General features: G+C 31.1%; 1 protein-coding gene across 1 annotated transcript in view; it reads right to left on the bottom strand.

Moving 5' to 3' along the window:
• LOC139482100 (uncharacterized) overlaps positions 1–19990 on the bottom strand; it is a 56131-nt gene extending 36141 nt beyond the window's left edge. The window contains exons 1-6 of the mRNA XM_071265805.1: positions 19789–19990; positions 19072–19098; positions 8680–8778; positions 8050–8382; positions 6642–6817; positions 2728–2899 (exon numbers count right to left, since the gene is read on the bottom strand). Of these exons, the coding sequence (XP_071121906.1) occupies positions 2728–2899; positions 6642–6817; positions 8050–8382; positions 8680–8778; positions 19072–19098; positions 19789–19990 (1009 nt within the window). The remainder of the gene's footprint in view (positions 1–2727; positions 2900–6641; positions 6818–8049; positions 8383–8679; positions 8779–19071; positions 19099–19788) is intronic.
• Positions 19991–21318: the final 1328 nt, after the last annotated feature.

Here is a 21318-nt window from a genome sequence, read left to right as displayed (position 1 = left end):
TATACATGTGCTATCCACGCAGTTGTTGTTACATCTTAACTGTCATCACTTTGGAAATTTAGAGTTGTGCCAGTTCACATCGCAAATAACTATTTTTATTTTTGCATATTTTTGCAGTCTTTGCGCAGTGTTTGGAAATATTTAAATTATACCAGCGTCTCTGATGTTTGCTTACACTGTTTTTATTTGTATAAATTTCAAGATTGTAATAATGTTATGATTAGAACAGATGGACGTGATTCATTTTACATCAGGGTATTACTGAAGAGAGATGTCTTGTATCCAAAATATTAAATATGTGTTCATTTTATTGTTATTTTATGGTAATGCTGTACCCTTATTGACTTGTTATATATTATATTTTGTAGTGTACTGTATCATAATTACATGATCCATCGCCCTGTAAGATTAATTGTTGACTCTTTATTCAGTCATTTTATATATAAATATATTTATATATATATATATAAACACATTACAGTAGCATTGATAGCTTATTAGCAAAATTATATGTAGTAAAGTTTGCGTTAGAACAGCAAAGTTTCCAGAAACAATTAATGAGTTTCGGAATGAACGTGTAGTCAAATAAGACATGTTAGATTGGGTTCGAGCGATACATATTCATTAGGGGTTAAAACGTCAAGGTTGAAAATGCTTGAGATCACTGTAGATAAACTATAAAAAAGCACTATTCTACAGATACAGTTTGTTTAATTCTGATCTAAACTTTTTCCTTTATACATGTAGGGTTGATACAATTTATTGAATATTTGATATATTCGTTTTTCCAAATTTTGTATATTTTTCCAAATATTAATACGAACTATTTCTTCGAAATACTCACCACATTCTGGAATATCACATGTCGATCGGGTATTATTAATATAACAACTCGGAGGATTTATTCTTGTTTTTCTACAAAAGTTGTTTTCAAATTCTCCAACCCATCGTGTATTCGTGGCAAAGGTCAACTCTACATCTGTCCATAAATCGCAGGGTTTTCCATATTTTGAGATATTTAGATGGCCATTATAAGAGGCACCATTGTCAGTTTTATACGTACATTCTCGTTTGCCTATGTTTTAAATAAAACTTAAAGATAAGATAAATGTGGTACCGTCTGTATATTCATAAATTTTCTATCTTTGAAGATCATCATTAAAGATGGAAATGGTACATCACTAAATGAATATATTATTAAGATACATATATATTAAAATCAAAATGAGAATTGTAACATTTTGTGTCTAAAGAAAATATTTCTGATGTTGATACTAATTTTATTTCGGGTGTATATTTCTCTCGCATTTGTATAATTCGTCCGGAATTTTTAATTATGTAAAAGATTACTTCTAAAATATTCATAATTTAGAACGGTACTTTTAAACTAACAATGTTAATTGCTTATATCGCACGAAAAGTAATGTTATGCTTTTACTCGTTCCAACGGTCGATTAAATGGAATTTACTAATAAGAAAAAGAGCTATGGTGACGTTTACTGCCATATTAAAGTAACCTTACATTTTTCATAATAACTTAAATTGGCCTTTTTAACTTACTTGGATTCGAGTGTAGCTGGTGTGCCATTTGTGGACGAGACGCGCGTCTTGTGTAAATACATTATTTAAACCTGGTATCTGTAGTGAGTTTATTGGCAATGGGCAGATTAATTTAATGGAAGTATCTAAGAAAGGTAAGATAGAGTTTGATTTAAAATAAATTGTCAGTCAAAAGATAATCAGATTAAAAAATGAAAGCAATTTTCTACATGACATGCACCAGCGCTGGTACTTGTTTTTCAAATTATTATAAACTTTTATATTCTTGTCAAAAATGTTAAATGCAGACTCGATTTCTATATTTGACATTGTCTGGTTTTTATTAAAAGTTACTGATCTTTTGACAGTCATATATGACGCAATATGTATACAACTAAACATATCATCATGAAAGTTTTCCAACAAAGCCATTTTACCACATATCATTATAACCCTTCTTATTTTTGTTATTTTATCCTTAAAATAATTTCCGTATGCACAATAAAAGCCTGCCAAAGGCAAATTGCAAATTATAACTGACAATTAGCGCAATTAAATTAGATAAATTTAGTTTGCATTACATTCTAGGACATTTTTTTATCATTCAATGTTCTACACCCTTCTTACATTAAACATAAAAAAGTTAAAGCCATAAATAGATAATCTGAAGCCATGGTCAGGTGTTTTCGAATAGGACTGACATATGGACTTATCTAATCGAATCTGTGTTATTATATAGTATGAAAATCAAATATATGTTATTTGTTCCATAAACTCTTTTATTATGAATATAAAATGTATACTACATGAAACACAAATATTTTCATAACATGTGCTTTGACAGGATTTTTATTTTATAAAAATATTATACTGCATTTTATCATGATTCTGATTACATTCGATAAAAGAGAATTTGGGTTTAAAGAATGGAATTACAGGCAAAATTTTAAACAAGTATAAAAAAACATAATAGAGAAAAAAATAAAATAGAGAAATAATAAAATAGAGAAAAAATGACAATGAATAATGACTAAAAAGTGTGTGTGTGTGGGAGGAGAGGAGCATATGTATCAAGTATAGTAATTAACTGGCAAGATAAGAAATAAATGGCGAAAAAAATGGTCTAACATTAAAGATATAAAGGACTCCCATGCTGACCTTCATAAACGGTTAAATTAAAATACTTACTTATTGGTTGGTAGTAACATAAAGGTAATCCAATATGTGAAGTATGCGTAGGATGTGATAAAAAGTTTGGGAGCAATCCATCAAGCAAAAAATTATTGTCGTAAGGGATGTAAACTTCGTCTAATTTCCAGTCCATTTTATCTATTTCTTGACATTTTTCGGAGGAAGGCCCCTAAAACATAAACAAATTAAATCAATAAAAATGTTATCCAAATAAAACAGACATAGACTATATGAAATCTGCTTGTGTGGAACATAGATTTGTAACCAGAAAACATAACTTTTACATATGTATAGTGATAACAAGGCTATTGTGTATCAAATCATGAGACAAACCAATAGAAGCCTCTTAAAGAACTTAATTCTACGAACATTGTTTTGCATTCCCTTGACTAGGCCAATTTCACCGTGAGGCGAAACTAAGGGTGTACTGCAGGGTACCGAGGGGTGTGAAAATATACATATCTACAGATATTAACATATATAACGAGTTTATTCCCAGTCTTAGTCATTTTTTGACGATTGTTTAAGAATTTAACCACACAGTGTAATTTGAAAGCAACGGTTTTCTTTCCTTATTGAAATGAAGTTATATTGAAATTTCGAAATTTGACAATTATTTACCGGAGTGTATGGTAGTCAAATATAAGACGTTGTTTATCCAGAGACCGTGAAACTGGAATGGCTCAAATTGGCGCTCAATGATTAGAGTGATGCGTCATAAACAAACTGGCGTCGACGTTGATCATCATGGCAGCCTAAAGTCTCGGTCACACCCTTAAGCCTCGGTCACGCCTTAAGGAATAGCTCGAACGGATGCCTAACGGATAACTTTTTTTCAATCCGTTAATGTCCGTTAGACGTCCGTTCTTATTCGTTAGACGTATGTCCATATCCGTTGCATGCCCGTTTATCGGACGTTTTCTCCGCGTCGACGTCCGTTCTGTCCGGTGGAAATTTTTGAGCATGTTCAAAACTTTGAACGGACGTCCAACGGATGAAATGTCCGTTGAACGTCCGGTAGGCGTCCGTTTTGTACTGTACTCGTCCGTTTCGTTTCCGTTTTGTATCCATTACGTATCCGTTATACATCCGTTGAGGGTCTGGAAGATAAATTCACCAACGGACTTCTACCGGACGTTTAACGGATAAAACGGATGTTGAACGAATGAGAAACGGACTTCTACCGGACGTATAACGGATAAAACAGATGATGAACGGATCTGACACGGATAAATGCCAATTGAAAATTTCGCGTCAGAAATGCCAATTACTAGTATGTCAGATTTCTTAAGGTTCTTGAATTCTTATTATTCAAAATCGATCTTGGAGTAAGGGCACTTCTTCACAATCAAGCAGCTCTTATTCAGGCCAGACACTGCCCTTTGGTGGCATTTTGAAGAACAAATAAAAACCAGTTACACAGACACATTTTGAATATTTATGCGATTTACATGTATTATAATTGTCGCCTTTAATTTTTTGTATATCTTGTTCATCCGTTTTGTCCGGTACGCTTCCGTTAGGTGTCCGTTTTATGCGGTACTCGTCCGTTTGATGTACGTTCGACATCCGTTCTGTTCGGTACGTTTCCGTTCCTCGTACGTTGGATATCCGATCTGTGTCCGTTATGCATTCGTTATGCGTCTGTTTTATTCGGTCAGTACATCAACGGACTCCCAACGGATAACAATTTTGTCGACGGACAACTTTTATTTTCATCCGTTAGGCGTCCGTTCCTGCTATTCGGTAAGGTGTGACCAAGACTTAACGGATAGCTCGAACGGATGCCTAACGGATAACTTTTTTTTTAATCCGTTCATGTCCATTAGACGTCCGTCCATATCCGTTGCATGTCCGTTTTGCGTAAGTTTTATCCGTCGACGTCCGTTCTGTCTGGTGGAAAGTTTTGAGCATGTTCAAAACTTTAAACGGACGTCCAACGGATGAAATATCCGTCGAACGTCCGGTAGGCGTCCGTTTTGTACTGTACTTCTACCGGACGTTTAACGGATAAAACGAATGTTGAACGAATGTGAAACGGACTTCTACCGGACGTATAACGAATAAAACGGATGATGAACGGATCTGAAACGGATAAATGCCTATTGAAAATTTCGTGTCAGAAATGCCAATTATTGTTATGTCAGATTTCTTAAAGGTTTAAGAATTCTTATTATTCATAATCGATCTTAGAGTAAGGGCACGTCTTCTCAATCAAGCAGCTCTTATCAAGGCGAGACACTGCCCTTTGGCGGCATTTTGATGAACAAACTAAAACCAGTTACACAGAAACATTTGAATATTTATGCGATTTCAGCTGTCTATACCTGTAACTTGGCATTCCACACGGTCATATTTTTCTCTGACTGTTAATGACGTCTTTACACTAAATCTATTGGATGCTGGATGTGTACGGATTGATAATTGAGTTTTAGATGCATGATTTTTTTATTAGTTGTTAGTGGCTTTGAACTAGCTGTCAGATAACTGCGAGTACTCTCATATCTGTTCTTAGTGTCTTTTTGTTGTCGGGATGTACAAGTATCCGGCCACGTTCACTTGTATTTTTGTCCATCTGATAAGTTAAGCCTTTTTCAACTGATTTTTATAGTTCGTTCTTATGTTGTACTGTCATACCACTGTCCCATGTTAGGGGGAGGGTTGGGATCCCGCTAACATGTTTACCCCCCCCCCCCCCCCACATTATTTATGTATGTGCCTGTCCCAAGTCAGGAGCCTGTAATTCAGTGGTTGTCGTTTGTTTATGTGCTACATATTTGTTTTTCGTTATTTTTTTTATATAAATAAGGCCGTTAGTTTTCTCGTTTGAATTGCTTTACATTATCAAATCGGAGCCTTTTGTAGCTGACTATGCGGTATGGGCTTTGCTCATTGCTGAAAGCCGTACGGTGACCTATAGTTGTTAATGTCTGTGTCATTTTGGTCTCTTGTGGACAGTTGTCTCATTGGCAATCATACCACATCTTCTTTTTTATATTGCCATGAGTCTATCATTGTCGTCTTCAATTTTTCCGTATCTCTTGTTCATCCGTTTTATCTGGTACGCTTCCGTTAGGTGTTCGTTTCATGCGGTACTCGTCCGTTGGATGTACGTTCGACATCCGTTCTGTCTGTTACTTTCCGTTTCTCGTACGTTGTATATCCGTTGTGTGTCCGTTATGCAGTCGTTACGCGTCCGTTTTATTCGGTCAGTACATCAACGGACTCCAAACGGATAACAATTTTGTCAACGGACAACATCTATTGTCATCCGTTAGGCGTTCGTTTGCGCTATCCGGTAAGATGTGAGTGAGGCTTAAGTGATTCATTTACTTAAATGAGTGCAAATAATCGATATACTAGGATAAAATCGTTAATGGAATAAATATTCAACTACAGACTTCACGGTTCTGTTGGTCTGGCAAATGTTCCATATGTAGAGGTAGATATGCGTACCATTTCGGAGCAACTGAAATCACTCAAGGTACGAGGTGTGGTCCGTGTCGGTCAGTCCTTGTTTTTCTGTGTTTTGTTTTGTAAACTGTTGTTGGTGTTGTGATCTCTTTCTGTTGTTAAAACAGGATTACCAGTTTTGCGACTTTTTAGTTTTAAAATCCCTTTAGGATCTTTCACCTCTCTTTTTGAAATGTGTTTCGTAATTAATATTTGCTGTTTATTGATATCGGAATCCATAAAGTATGTTTGTATTAGTTATCATTCATTGTTGTTTGACACTTTGCACATTGTACAAGTTGATCATCTTTTAATATTTCTGCAACGTAAATTGCGTCCGTTAAACATGTAAATGTCAGCAATAATCGTGATTATGTAAGAAATTATACATAATGCTGAAACCATATAAAAGTAATGCAATGGTAAAACCTGGCTTTTTTCAGTTCCAATATACCTACCAGATATAAGATAAAAGGAAATTCACTAGGAAGATCAACTGACTGATCGACATTTCCATCTTCCCTACAGCAATAAACAAGCGCGAAGTTCGAGAAAGAATCAATTACTATGTATGGTAGGTTGCCGCCCAAACTATAATCGTAACCACGGATGGTTAAACGTCCTTCATTAAAACCTACAAAAATACAAAAAAACTAAAAAAGGAATTCATCAATGATAATTTCTATAACGCAATATTAAAAGTACTTTTTAAATTATAATATAAGAGTAAAACAAACATGAATTAACCAAAAGACAGACTTGTAAATTATGAAATTATTTTCAGTCTAAAATTGCAGTCAATTGTCATACGAATTATATGCAGTAAATTTAGTGCTATTAAGTCGATTAGCTAGAAGCCAATGACTATCTGTTCAGTTCATTTTTAACTGTTCTTAACTTGTTATTACATGTACATAATATCAACAAACTGAGTTGTCTGAAAAGCTACAAAACAGTACTTGTCTGACTTGTTTGGACGGTACAGTAATACTGGGACTTATACCAAATAAACCGTTTATAAAGAACACGAAAGGAAATTGTCTGTTGCAAGTTTAGGCACTTATATGCAGTGAAATAGTATCCATATTGTATCAAAGTACAAAGAAATAAACCGATGTATGAACAAAACAAGCAGACATTATAGCCAAAAACCGTACATGTACAGCAGTCAACAATGTTATATAATCAAAATAACTTTGAAAACAAATAAATAATTCAACAACGAAAAACAAAAAAGCATATTATAGATAAAGCACATAAAGAAAAACGAAAGACATGAAAACAGACATTAACCATAGCATGATAACACAATGTCCGAAAGTAGAAATAGTAGACATGTCAAATGGAAATTAGTAAAAAAATACACGAAACAATAAAAGTAATAAATAACAAAGACAAACAAAAGATATATGTAACACTAAATTAAGATGATGAACTTTGAACTGCGAAAGACCAGAGTTGCCACCCAGCGTCACTTGTTATGCTTAAAATTAGTTATGATATAACACAACTATACAATTTAGTTGTATTCATAATGTTCATTCAATGGAATTGTTATCGATGTTTCTACATCCATAAATATCAACAACAGAACAAGCTAGTACTGGTAATGAATATTAAATTTAACTTAAAATACAAATTCAAAGTAAGAATATATCATCTTGATGCGTAGTCGTTGTTGTAGGTTTATATAATAAAGGAAATGTATAGAGGAATAAGGGTTTCAGAATTTATGGTCTTTTAATATGGATTGAAACAACAAGTACACTGTTTTAAAGATACAAAGCCTTAAAGTCGGGTTTTTTAAGGGATTAAATTCAGAACAAAACGACGCATATTATGTGTCTAATTTAAAGATACCCTTACCAAAAGGACACTTCCCACCAGTCCTGTATATACAGTAATTTCCAGAAGGCCATGTTCGGTTGACTCCATCATCATCATCTTTATCATATAATATTGTCACGTTCGACTTCATGACACAAAAGTTCATCTGCATAGCATGTTGAGTGTATGGACCAAGAATGTGTGGCTCAAATGTAAACAGGTCATCATCGTTCCAAATGAAGTTCCTTGAGTTTTCGAACAGTGTTAAATTGATATATCCAGTAGACCATCCGTATTCGTTACTCTCTGGGCATCCAAACATCGAAGAATGAAGGGCATATGTTCCTTCTGGCCATTGCGTCGACTTTATTTCTACAAAATAAATTATCAGATTAGTTTATTTACTTTAAAGATATGTTAACATATTTCAATCATAACGATTTTATAACGAAAACATTTGACGTGTATAGTTTAAACACAAACTATGTATATTACTATTGTTTAACGGTAATTATATTTAAATATTACAATAAAGTATCTCTGACATTATCCCAATGATTCATATAATAAATTTAGATATCAAACTTAATTTTAATTATCCTTGATACCCGATATGATCCACATGTAGAATACACGTTCCCCGCAAGAAATCATTTAAAGTTTCCATACCTGTTTCACAGAATAATCCGGTAAACATAGTGGGACAGCGACAGGTACACGTTTGCAGTACTAACGTCCCATTATTAAAGCATTTTGCAGCAGGACAGTCTAAATGAATAAAAGTTTTGTCAAATTAAAGTTAAGAAGTGGTAAACTTTTTAAACGAAAATTGAGAAAAGATACATGTAAGGAAGTCCAATGTGCATAACATCATTCACCTAGAAACACATAAAATAGTATGGATCTATCTTGGCATTTGAAATAGTAACACAAATTGAATTTAAATTAACGAAAACGGGTTGTAATTTACTATTTAGTTTTTTTTTTTCCGTGTTGTTCATGTCTCTTGTGAGTCATTTTTAATAAAAAAATAATGTCAAATAATTAAATATAATGATTAAAAGTCAGTTCAATCGAAACTTCCGCTCTTGTGTCATTTCAGCATAATGAAATTTGAGATCTACACTTTATTGAGGTCGATCACAGGCACCAAAGGCAAACTATGATAGTACACAATATTTGAATCTGTTTTTTCCTGCAACACGTTGCCTTATGGTTGTCTTTTTGTTCCTGTAATATCGATTGCGCTGTATATATAAAAACACATTATCAATCATTTAAAAAGATAAAAAATTACAAACACACATCAGTTAAGTTTAAATTTGGTGTTCTACGGTAATTGGTTATTTAATTGATGGTGGAAAAACTTTCAATTTTAATTAGAGCTATATATAGCAAGTACCCACAAACACCTATGGACCTAATTCTCCAACAAATGATTTTGATATAACCATTTTGATTTATTAGCATTAATATTAAGAATATATACAATAAATGTACTGAATATTTACAATAAATTTAATGAATATTTACAATAAATTGGAATATTTATAATCACAATATTAGGAATAAGTATAATCAATATAATAATTAATATTTATTTTAAGTATAATCAATATTAGGAATATTTATTATAAGCATAATGCAGATTTATAATAAATATAATGAATATTTATAATAAAGATGATGAGTATTTATAATAAATATAATGAGTATTTATAATAAATATAAGGAATATTTATCATAAATATAATGAATATTCATTATAAATATAATGAATATTTATAATAAATATAATAATTATTTATAATATGTATAGCGACTTCTAGATGAAAAGCAACAAATATTCAATTCATTTTATTAATTTTTAAAATACACATGATGAGGAGAAGAAAAAAATCTTTGTAGATCTACTCTTGAAAACAATCAAGGTATACTTCTTTAAGTGAGCACCATATGATAAGTCTAATGTTCGCAATATTCCTATGTGGAGTTTTAACTGTGGAGTGACACGGTCCATGAAACATGTTTAACTATTCAAATTGAGTTTCCTCACTACAATATAAGTCTCACAGCAATTTGTATAATTCAACAAACATAAATAAGCTTACTAAACATTCTTATCATATGTAAATTGATCAGTCCCCGAGGGAATCACAAAGTTGCTCTGGACGCTTGACATTTATAACGTGTTGCTTTCATTCAATATTTTATAAAGTTTTTATAAGTGTAACCTGTCACAAATAACTTTATTTACTTTTGAGTTAGCTCTCTTTGTATAGACATGGTAGAGTTCAGTAAATGAAGTAAAATTGGCAGATAACTATAAAATAATAGTATTATATGTTTTATCAACTGATATTTATGATACAGTTTGATCATTATGCCCAAATATTCAATAAAGATATCACAAAATAGTATTTACCTCATTATAGTAATTAGAGTGTACAGGTCAAAACTGCTCACTGCAATTGTATGTATTTCACTATTAATAGTGAACAAGAATAATTATTTGAAGATTTAAGGTTGGTGTTTTTTTGTAAATATCTATCACAATTTTGAATATGACTGTTTTATATAAAAGTGATTTTTAAATTACAAAAGAACACATAATATTATACATGTTATATGTACATGAACATAACCTTCTATTTTCTTTTCTGACGTTTTGCAAATGCAAACATGAATTTGATTTTTTTGTTATCATTATTGGAATTTGAAGTATTGTTTTATTGTACCAGTTGGTAGGCATTTTTGAGAAAATTTAAACCATGAAAGATATGTTTAATATTTTTTTTAATTATAAAAGATTCTAATTAAGTCAGTATTGTTCACAGGTAGATCTAAGTGTTTGTCCTACTAGAAGATGATAATTTGCCGTGAAATTGTCTATTATTTTCTATTGAGGGTATATATAAATATCCAATTAAATCATTTATTGTGTGCCCCTTATTGCTATTATGATTACATTTAATGTATTTGTGATACATCTAACTGAAACGTATTTATTATTCATGAACAGATGTTGGTTACTTTGAAGAATTTCTCATATTTCATACTTTGAATGAGAAAAATAAAAAAATCGTTATATTCAGAAAGGGAGATAATCATGTTATTGTAGCTTTTATAAAGCAAAGTGTGACTAAATATTTCTGATGCATTAATTTAATATTTGGATAACCAATCTTTTTTCAAAACTTATTATATATCTTATTTCTACTGAAAACTAAAAATCGAGAACATATAACAAAATGTACTTCTTCCGCAAAATATATCCTTAAAATAACGGATAACATGATACAGCAACTACATAATACACAAAAACGATTACTGTAAGAACGTTTCTGCTTGATTCGATAACTCGATAATGCGTATTCCTTTTTAAAGTTGCACTAGCTACGAGATATATAAAAAATCTAAAGTATGAACTCTTTTTGTTTAATCATTTATGAAAGTGAAATAATGAAATAATAATCAATTTTTAGCAGCCAGTATCGTTAAAATTTGTCAAATTACACTAAGAAACATTGATAACGAATTCTTCACTTGCAAATGCATAATTCGACATCATTGCATCCGTATTCGAGCGAACTTCAATTTAACCACTTAGCTAGAGATAGATTACGCATACATTGTGTATGCTCGGATATTTAAAGAAGAAAAAATGTAATCATTGAAAGTGTAACAAAGCTAAATGATTTTATTCACCGATTCGATCCACATACAACATGTACAAATCGTTCTTATACAGATGAAAACCATGACTAACATTTATTTTTAATCTACAATATGAAATTTAACAGACATAAAATAAAACAACTACACGAGTTCGATTTCCATTTCTATCTTTTTTTATGTTTACATCGCATATATTACTATCGAAAGTCTTTGAATGACAATCAATAGTTAATTAGATACCGTCAATACTAAATGCACACACATACACACAAAACAAAGCTACATTTAATCCAGCTCATGCCCTGTAAATTGTTTATTTTACTATTTTTTTTTATAATTTGGATAAAGGTTTTACATGGTTATAAAAAAAATATGAGAATTTAAGTCAAATCGCTGAACAAGAACTTGAACGTTAATGCCCCTTTAAGGACAAACGGACGATACTTTTTGAATGTCACCTTATTCTATTATTTGTCAGTGAACTGGATTTTTTTAACAGAAGATAAAGAGTTACGCTTTAGTACATTCGGCGTATCCTTGCACTGTGTACAAAGAATCGAACAATATTTATTTGGCTATGTCAGGTTCATGGAACAGGTATATAACGTCAACATTTACAATGGGTATACATTTTATATTAGTTGTAAGTAATGAATCGAAGATCCCTTTTTATGTGAATCTGTGGGTTTAAATAATTTCTTCCGGCTAAAAAGAATTTAATAACACTAAACGTCTCCTCAGCGGTTGCAAAGCAACTTGTCGAAATCAAATTTATTTTGAACCAATAGTCCACAGCTTCTTCAGTAAAGTACATTACCTTTTGATGTTGATGTAAATGTGTCCTAAAACTATTACAATGTCAATATATAAATTGCTTTGTGCCGATTTCCATCGCACGCCAATCTTTATCTTGGACATTTGATTGAATATTCTAATGCCTATAGTTTCACGCACAAATTACCGTTGCACACGAACAGTTTGTGTCGTAAATTCACTATTTTTTTTTTAATATTTTGTTTGATAAAGAATGTAAAATTATTGTATTTTTGTCACTAAAGAATTATTATCGTTATTTTACGTATCTGTGAAATGCTCAAAATGACATTTAACCCAAATTCACCATTTTCCCGCGAAATCTTTTGGTTTTAAGGCAAAATATTTGTTTTACCTTATCGGTGGCCATTATTTTTTATTTGCTTATTCTTTGAAGCTATATTTCAGCTTTTTATATTACAGCTATGAACCAAGTGTCACAAAACTTTTTTTTAAATATTCCGATATAAATATGTCAACACCTCTATTTACTCTATAATTTCATTGAAAAATGGTACCTTTTACATATCTGTTAAAAAAGTAATATTTTGAGCTTAAATGGTCCGGGACCCCCTATTCTTTTACAACCAATTTGATTCACTCTCTGTAAAGATCAAAATAACAATATATGCGGCACTTCTGACAGAAACTTCGAATAGGCCCGAGCCACCTTAAACGCGACCTGGACATAATTGTTATAATTCTTTTCAAGCTTTTTATATTTTATCAACCGTAGTGAACTATTTTTGAAGAATACGAATCTGTTTTTCATTGCACGTTTAACGAAAAATAGACTGAAATTTTGTTGTTGTTTTGTTTAATAAGAAAATGCAGTTTCTTGTGTGTAAAATAATTCCAAAGGAAACTTTCTGAGTGTATTTGATAGGACGTATGCCAATTCATGATGACGAGGGCGTGACAAATTGTCACTAATGTCTAATGTCTAAGCAGCTTTTCTGTTCATTTTGACGTGCGGTGATGTTTGAACAGTGTAAATGACATTGTCATAGTATTATGACATTGTCTTTTAGCAGTAAAGACTATTTACCATACTATTGTGACTGTGTTATCCTGATTGAAAATTAAATTGATATAGAAAAAGTGCTTTGCAACCGCCGAGGAGACGTTGAGTGTAAATACCTATAATCTTAATATGACACTTTCAACACGATCATGCAATGCATGCTCATTTATAAATATAATGATTAAAAAAAAGTTCTTTCTAAATAATAAGAATAGAAAGGAAAATTATAGCCAGAGACATGCAAATTGTGATTTCCTAAAATCTTCGCATAGTGAGAATATATATCATCCTTATATGTTCAGAATCTCTTCGAAATTATTGTATAATATAATATTAGTAATATAGCGAAATGATATCTGAAATATGTCTTTGTAAATGACACTACAAACTGCCCAGAGTCTTAAAGACCTTATTGCGTGCTCTACAATAAGGTTTGATCACATAATTTACTTGATAAGACTCGACATAATCTCGACAGTATTTAACTGTACTTAACTGTACCCGAGTTTGGTCTTGTTTAACGTTATAAGTCTGATTCAGTAGTTGATGATTTTGTTGTTGTCTGATATTGTCTCGACAAATAATCGACCAATCGCCGCCAGTTTCCACCAATATCATTCCAGTCTCGATCAATCTCGACCCGTCTGATCTGAACTCAGTCTTGACCTTGAAATTAATTATCGACTGGTCTGATCATGATTCAGCCCATATAACTGAATTATGTATTGATCTTTTAAATTTCAGGTTATCATGTAGTTTGATTCATTGCTGTCAAATTAAAGGATTTAATAAAAAGGTAGAAAAAAGTTAAAACTTTCAGTTTTTAATTAAATTCAGATAGTTACCTTCAATTATTTTTTTCAAATAAAATTGGATGTTCATAAAATTCTACAGATCTCAATTATACATTGATGTTACGGAATGCTAGATAATTTGTAGTTTGGTTTATTGCTGTCAAATTTAGAGATTTAATGAATAGGTGAAAAAAAAGCTAGAACTATCAGTTCGACTGAACTTACACTTTTAAATTATTTCATAACTTTTTTCAAATGGACTTGGATTTTCTTTAAACTGTAGACATGGTAGAGCTATCTCAGTTATATATTGATGTGACATGTCTGTGTATTGTTGTCAAATTTAAGGATTTAATTAAGAGGTGAAAAAAGCTAGATATTTTTTTTCATATTAGACTTATTTCGGATTGTCACTTTTGCACTATGTTATTACTTTTTCAAATCAACTTGTATTTTCATCAAATTTACTAGCTATTTCATTAATGCAAATATATATATTACATTATGTCAGGTTAATTTGTAGTGTGTTTTTTGTTGCTGTCAAGTTAAAGAATTTGATTAAAAGGTAAAAAAAAAGAATTTTAAGTTCGGACAAAATTCAGATTTTTACCTTGGATTTGATTTTATCATGTTTATAACTATTACAATACAACATGGATTTTCATGAATTCCATTTCAGACTTTTGAGTCTTTGTACAATTTGTAATGTCAACATATAATTCATCTTAATATCAAAATAAAAAGATCGGCTATGATCATGATGATTGTCAATGAGTACAAAATGACATGCAATAATTTTGACTTTTCCTCTTAATCAGATGCGTACACTTTAGTATTCATCTTTGCATTTTGCATCCGTATATATCAGCTCTAATATTCAATTTCAGATTCACTAATTTGCATATGCAAACTGCTTAAACAATTTACTTTTCTTTAATTCGACGCATCTACTATAATAGCACATTTTAATTTCCGACGGTAGTTTAAATAGTTATTTTAAATAATTATTTTTGCTGTTTACTCAGCTTAAAATATTCCAGTACTTCTTTTATTGCTTCATGATGGGACTAATCAAATTTTGTATGTGAAAAACTTTCTTTGCATGTTAAAATAATGAAATTCAGAATGGTGGTCTTCAGTAAAGAAGAACACAGTAAAGAGGCGGGGTCAATCATATTGGCTATACTGCTTTTGTCTGGCATATTTGTATCCAATGCATTGTCTGATAGAATTAAAGTCTGTCTCAGAAGTTGACATTTTATCATTCCTATTTTATCAAATCAAAGCTGAAAAATTTCAATTGAAGAGAGAAGGATTTCAACAGAAAGTAACTTGTCTTTTGTGGCTTTATTTTCGTGTATTTGACCATTTGTATCCATTATTCGATTATTTTTCTCACCGTCTGTCGATTAAAATGAAACACTATTCAAAAAATAAATACTTTAAAAAAAGTTTTAAAACATAAATATATATAAAGTAATAGGTATAAACTAAGGAAGCGTATTAGCGACACATATTTTTTAACCTTTGCGTTATAACGCAAACATATGCGAAATAACGCAAACCTTTGCGTTGTAACGCAAACATTTTGCGTTATACATGTAACGCAAACATTTGCGATATAACGCAAACCTTTGCGATATAACGCAAACCTTCAATGTAATATATATAGAAATATGTGTTTGTAAATGACACTACAAACTGCCCAGAGTCTTAAAGACCTTATTGCGTGCTCTACAATAAGGTTTGATCACATAATTTACTTGATAAGACTCGACATAATCTCGACAGTATTTAACTGTACTTAACTGTACCCGAGTTCGGTCTTGTTTAACGTTATAAGTCTGATTCAGTACTTGATGATTTTGTTGTTGTCTGAAATTGTCTCGACAAATAATCGACCAATCGCCGCCAGTTTCCACCAATATCATTCCAGTCTCGATCAATCTCGACCCGTCTGATCTAAACTCAGCCTTGACCTTGAAATTAATTATCGACTGGTCTGATCATGATTCAGCCCATATGTTATTTGTATGGAGAGTTGTCTCATTGGCACTCACACCACATCTTCCTATATCCATATAACTCAATTATGTATTGATCTTTTAAAATTTCAGGTTATCATGTAGTTTGATTCATTGCTGTCAAATTAAAGGATTTAATAAAAAGGTAGAAAAAAGTTAGAACTTTCAGTTTTTAATTAAATTCAGATAGTTACCTTCAATTATTTTTTTCAAATAAAATTGGATGGTCATAGAATTCTACAGATCTCAATTATACATTGATGTTACGGAATGCTAGATAATTTGTAATTTGGTTTATTGCTGTCAAATTCAGAGATTTAATGAATAGGTGAAAAAAAAACCTAGAATTATCAGTTCGACTGAACTTACACTTTTAAATTATTTCATTACTTTTTTCAAATGGACTTGGATTTTTTTTTAAACTGTAGAGCTATCTCAGTTATATATTGATGTGACATGTCGGTGTATTGTTGTCAAATTTAAGGATTTAATTAAGAGGTGAAAAAAGCTAGATTTTTTTTTCATATTGGACTTATTTCGGATTGTCACTTTTACACTATGTTATTTCTTTTTCAAATCAACTTGTATTTTCATCCAATTTACCAGCTATTTCATTAATGCAAATATATATATTATATTATGTCAGGTTAATTTGTAGTGTGTTTTTTTTTTTGCTGTCAAGTTAAAGAATTTGATTAAAAGGTAAAAGAAGAATTTTCAGTTCGGACAAAATTCAGATTGTTACCTTGATTTTGATTTTATAACTATTACAATACAACATGGATTTTCATGAATTTCATTTCAGACTTTTGAGTCTTTGTATAGTTTGTAATGTCAACATAACATTCGTCTTAATATCAAAATAAAAAGATCGGCTATGATCATGATGATTGTCAATGAGTACAAAATGACATGCAATAATTTTGACTTTTCCTCTTAATCAGATGCGTACACTTTAGTATTCATCCTTGCATTTTGCATCTGTATGTATCAGCTCTAATATTCAATTTCAGATTCACTAATTTGCATATTCAAACTGCTTAAACAATTTACTTTTCTTTAATTCGACGCATCTACTAAAATAGCACATTTGAATTTCCGACGGTAGTTTAAATAGTTATTAATAATTATTTTTGCTGTTTACTCAGCTTAAAATATTCCAGTACTTCTTTTATTGCTTCATGTTGGGACTAATCAATTTTGTATGTGAAAAACTTTCTTTGCATGTTAAAATAATGAAATTCAGAATGGTGGTCTTCAATAAAGAAGAACACAGTAAAGAGGCGGGGTCAATCATATTGGCTATACTGCTTTTGCATGACATATTTGTATTCAATGCATTGTCTGATAGAATTAAAGTCTGTCTCAGAAGTTGACATTTTATCATTCCTATTTTATCAAATCAAAGCTGAACAATTTCAATTTAAGAGAGAAGGATGTGAACAGAAAGTAACTTGTCTTTTGTGGCTTTATTTTCGTGTATTTGACCATTTGTATCCATTATTCGATTATTTTTCTCACCGTCTGTCGATTAAAATTAAAACACTGTTCAAAAAATATAACTTTAAAAAAAGTTTTAAAACACAAAACTCAAAAATAAATATATATAAAGTAATAGCTACAAACTAAGGAAGCGTATTAGCTCAACATATTTTTTTAACCTTTGCGTTAAAACGCAAACATATGCGAAATAACGCAAACATTTTGCGTTATAACGCAAACATTTGCGATATAACGCAAACCTTCAATTTAATATATATAGAAAGTGATTGAATTTTCATTTCAATATAGTGAAGTATTTTTAAGATGCTTTGGTAGCAATTTTAATGAAGAGAACATAGTTTTATAAATAAAACATCTTCATTCTATACATTTATTGCCAAAGGGTTGCTTGTTTTAATCTAACAAACTTTACACAGTTCTCAAACGAGAGCTTACTTTGGAAGTATATTTATATTCGGTTATAGCTATATTAACAGGGTTGATTTTTTCTTCGGTATAACCTCAATTTACTCAATTTTCTTTGTAATATATATACTAGTACATGTAGTAACATGGATATCGTTTTTTGGGGCCTTTATAGCTTGCTGTTTGGTTTGAGCCAATGCTCCGTGTTGAAGACCATACTTTGGCCTATGATGTTTTACTTTTACGAATAGTGACTTAGATAGAGAGTTTTCTTATTGGCTCTCATACCACATCTTCTTATATTATTATGCTCATTATTAGTCAATGATATGTTCTAATTATTCAAGTATTTTTCTTTGCAATGACTACACAGATGATACATTTTAATATATATATACAGCCTCCTCCTCCTCGTAAATAAAAAATAAGATAACACAAATGTTTGCGTTATAACGCAAAGGTTTGCGTTAAAACCAAAGGTTTGCGTTTAACGCAAACATGGGAAGAAATATAAAAAAAAGTTGAGTGGCATTAATACGCTTCCGTAATAAACTACTGAGGTTGGAAGTCAAGTAATAATTAAGAGATAGTGTCATTCTAGTATGTTATAGGGTGGTAAACGGTTTTGTAATTTTCGTCTGATAAGTTTAAGACAAGTCAAAAAAAAAGAAGGCCGTACAGTGACCTACATTAGTTAACTTCTGTGCCATTTTGGTCTCTGGAGGAGATTTGTATAATTGGCAATTACACCACATTTGATTTTTCTTATATCAAATATCATCATGGCAAAACAACGCTGAATATTCATTATACTACTTACATTTCCTTTCTTCAAACGGACTTCCAACTACAATGTTAAGAAAAACAATATATCAGTTAAGCAAAATAAATTAAAATAACTAATTTGTTTGAAACGTCGAAGTACTTGAAACTATGCAATAAAAGAATTTAAAAAAAATCAGATTATCTAATAATTCGGTTTTATATCGGAACGTAATTTTGTTTATATTATATATCTATAGTATACAAGTTCTGACGTTTTAATTCTGAACGGTGTTCATTGACTGGTTAATATAATCCTTCAGAAAATGATATATGGAAAAGTGGTTTTATCTCAGCTGGTAAGAGGTGGTATATAATTTTAATATCTAAATTGTACAATGTTTGAACCTTATATATTTGTGCAGTAGATCTGATTATCTATATATCTACAAGAACCAGGTCCAATATGATAACCGGTAATATATTACTTATATAAACCAATGGTGTCTATCAAAAAAATATATTACTTCAGGCCCTTTTGTTTTCTTAATATAATTATTTATTAACAATTTTCGGGTCGAATCCGATACCGATATAAATATCGCATTGAGATTCCACTTGTTATAAGATAATAAAAAATAATACGAATACTAAAAAGAATACAAATAAGGCACCTTTATTCAGCCACCGACCCACGCTGTATCGCGGCGGGTGCTTTCTATTATTCACGAGGTAAGCATAATATCATTGACATTACCACAAAGCGGGACATTACAAAACTCCCGACGTTTGTTTTTATCAGTAGTATAACACCAAGGTCCTCCATCAGCCATCATTGGACTTCGGCAGTAGTTATGGTCTCCAACCCATGTATAACTGTGATTGTGAGGAGTGATGGCTGACCATTTCTGACAAGTCAAACCGTTTATGGTAGAGTTTATCGTGCCTTTATACGTAGTACCAAACAGATCAGACATGCAGTTATTATCTGTTTAAATATATTAGTGTCAACATTACATATGTAAACCTATACTGTAATATAAAGCAACATTCAATAACAGCATGCAATAATAATAAAAGGTCAAAATAAAATACTATGGTCCCACTAAGCCTACATTTGAAACAATTGACTAGTAAAAAATATTGTCAATCAAATTTTTGAACCTATGCATGCATATATCATAAACTTAGTCTTCTGTGCATGAGTTTATCATTTTTTTCGCATCCATTTCGTATAATCGGCAAACAAATATTTCACTCTATCAGTGTTGTTGTGACAATATGGCAACTAATTAATGGTCGTATTTTGAAGCCTTTGTCACCTTTTTGAAAAAGAAATAAAAAACAAGCAGGGGTATCCGGCATGTTTAGGTAACCACTTGTATAACATGTACAATACGATATAATTTATTTCGATGACGGAGCGATGTTAATGTTTGTTGGCTCACTTCTTATTTGGTTCCTTCGAACTGGTGTATTGCAATCGCCGGATTTTTACAAGAAAGTTCATGCTTAGGTTACTACATATGGTAAACATGTCAACGAATTGTTGTCTGAAATATTTTTTTGAATTTGAAGGTTTATATGACTTTAAAAGTCAGTCAAACAGTTTTACGTGTTCAAGCGAGATAAAAATAAAAAAATATAAAGATAAAATAAACAAAATGTTTATAGACCTGATAGATAGCTCACGACCCTCTTTTTCAATTTGTTAGCGGAAAACAGGTATTAAATTTATTAGTTCTTAATTCAGTCATCCTCAAAATGCATACAAAAGATCAAACAATAAGTTGCAAAATAATTAAACAGACAAAAATAGTATAAACACCTGTCCTAAGTCAGGAACCTCTGTTCAGTAGTTGTCCTTTGTTGGTGTGGGTCATAGGTGTTTCTCGTTCCTATTTTTTTTTATATAAACAAGAACGTGAGTTCTCATGTTTGTATTGTTCGTCACAAGTCATTATGTGTCACTTCATAGTTTGCAGTTCGGTGTTAGTAAAGGGTCCTTGTCGGAGGCCGCAATTTTACCTATAACGGTTAATTTTCTATACATTGTGACTTGAATGGATAGTTGTCTTATTGGCGCTCATACGACATTTTCGTATTCAAATTATTAACACTGGGCGTTAAGCAACTGTCAATCAATAATAATTTTTTGATATAAACCATGCTTAAGGTCAAACAAAAATCACCTGTGGTATATTTAATTGCTGTATATAAGCCTAAATTTTTCATCAACTGCGTTTTTCAATTTCAGCATTAAACCTGTATTATGATTTTTTAGTAGTTGTATTCTAGTCTCATT

Source organism: Mytilus edulis, chromosome 1, assembly GCF_963676685.1.
Source record: "Mytilus edulis chromosome 1, xbMytEdul2.2, whole genome shotgun sequence".
Taxonomy (NCBI): Eukaryota; Metazoa; Mollusca; class Bivalvia; order Mytilida; family Mytilidae; genus Mytilus; species Mytilus edulis.
Note: the sequence above shows the minus strand (reverse complement) of the source record. Positions and strands in the feature narration are given on the sequence as shown.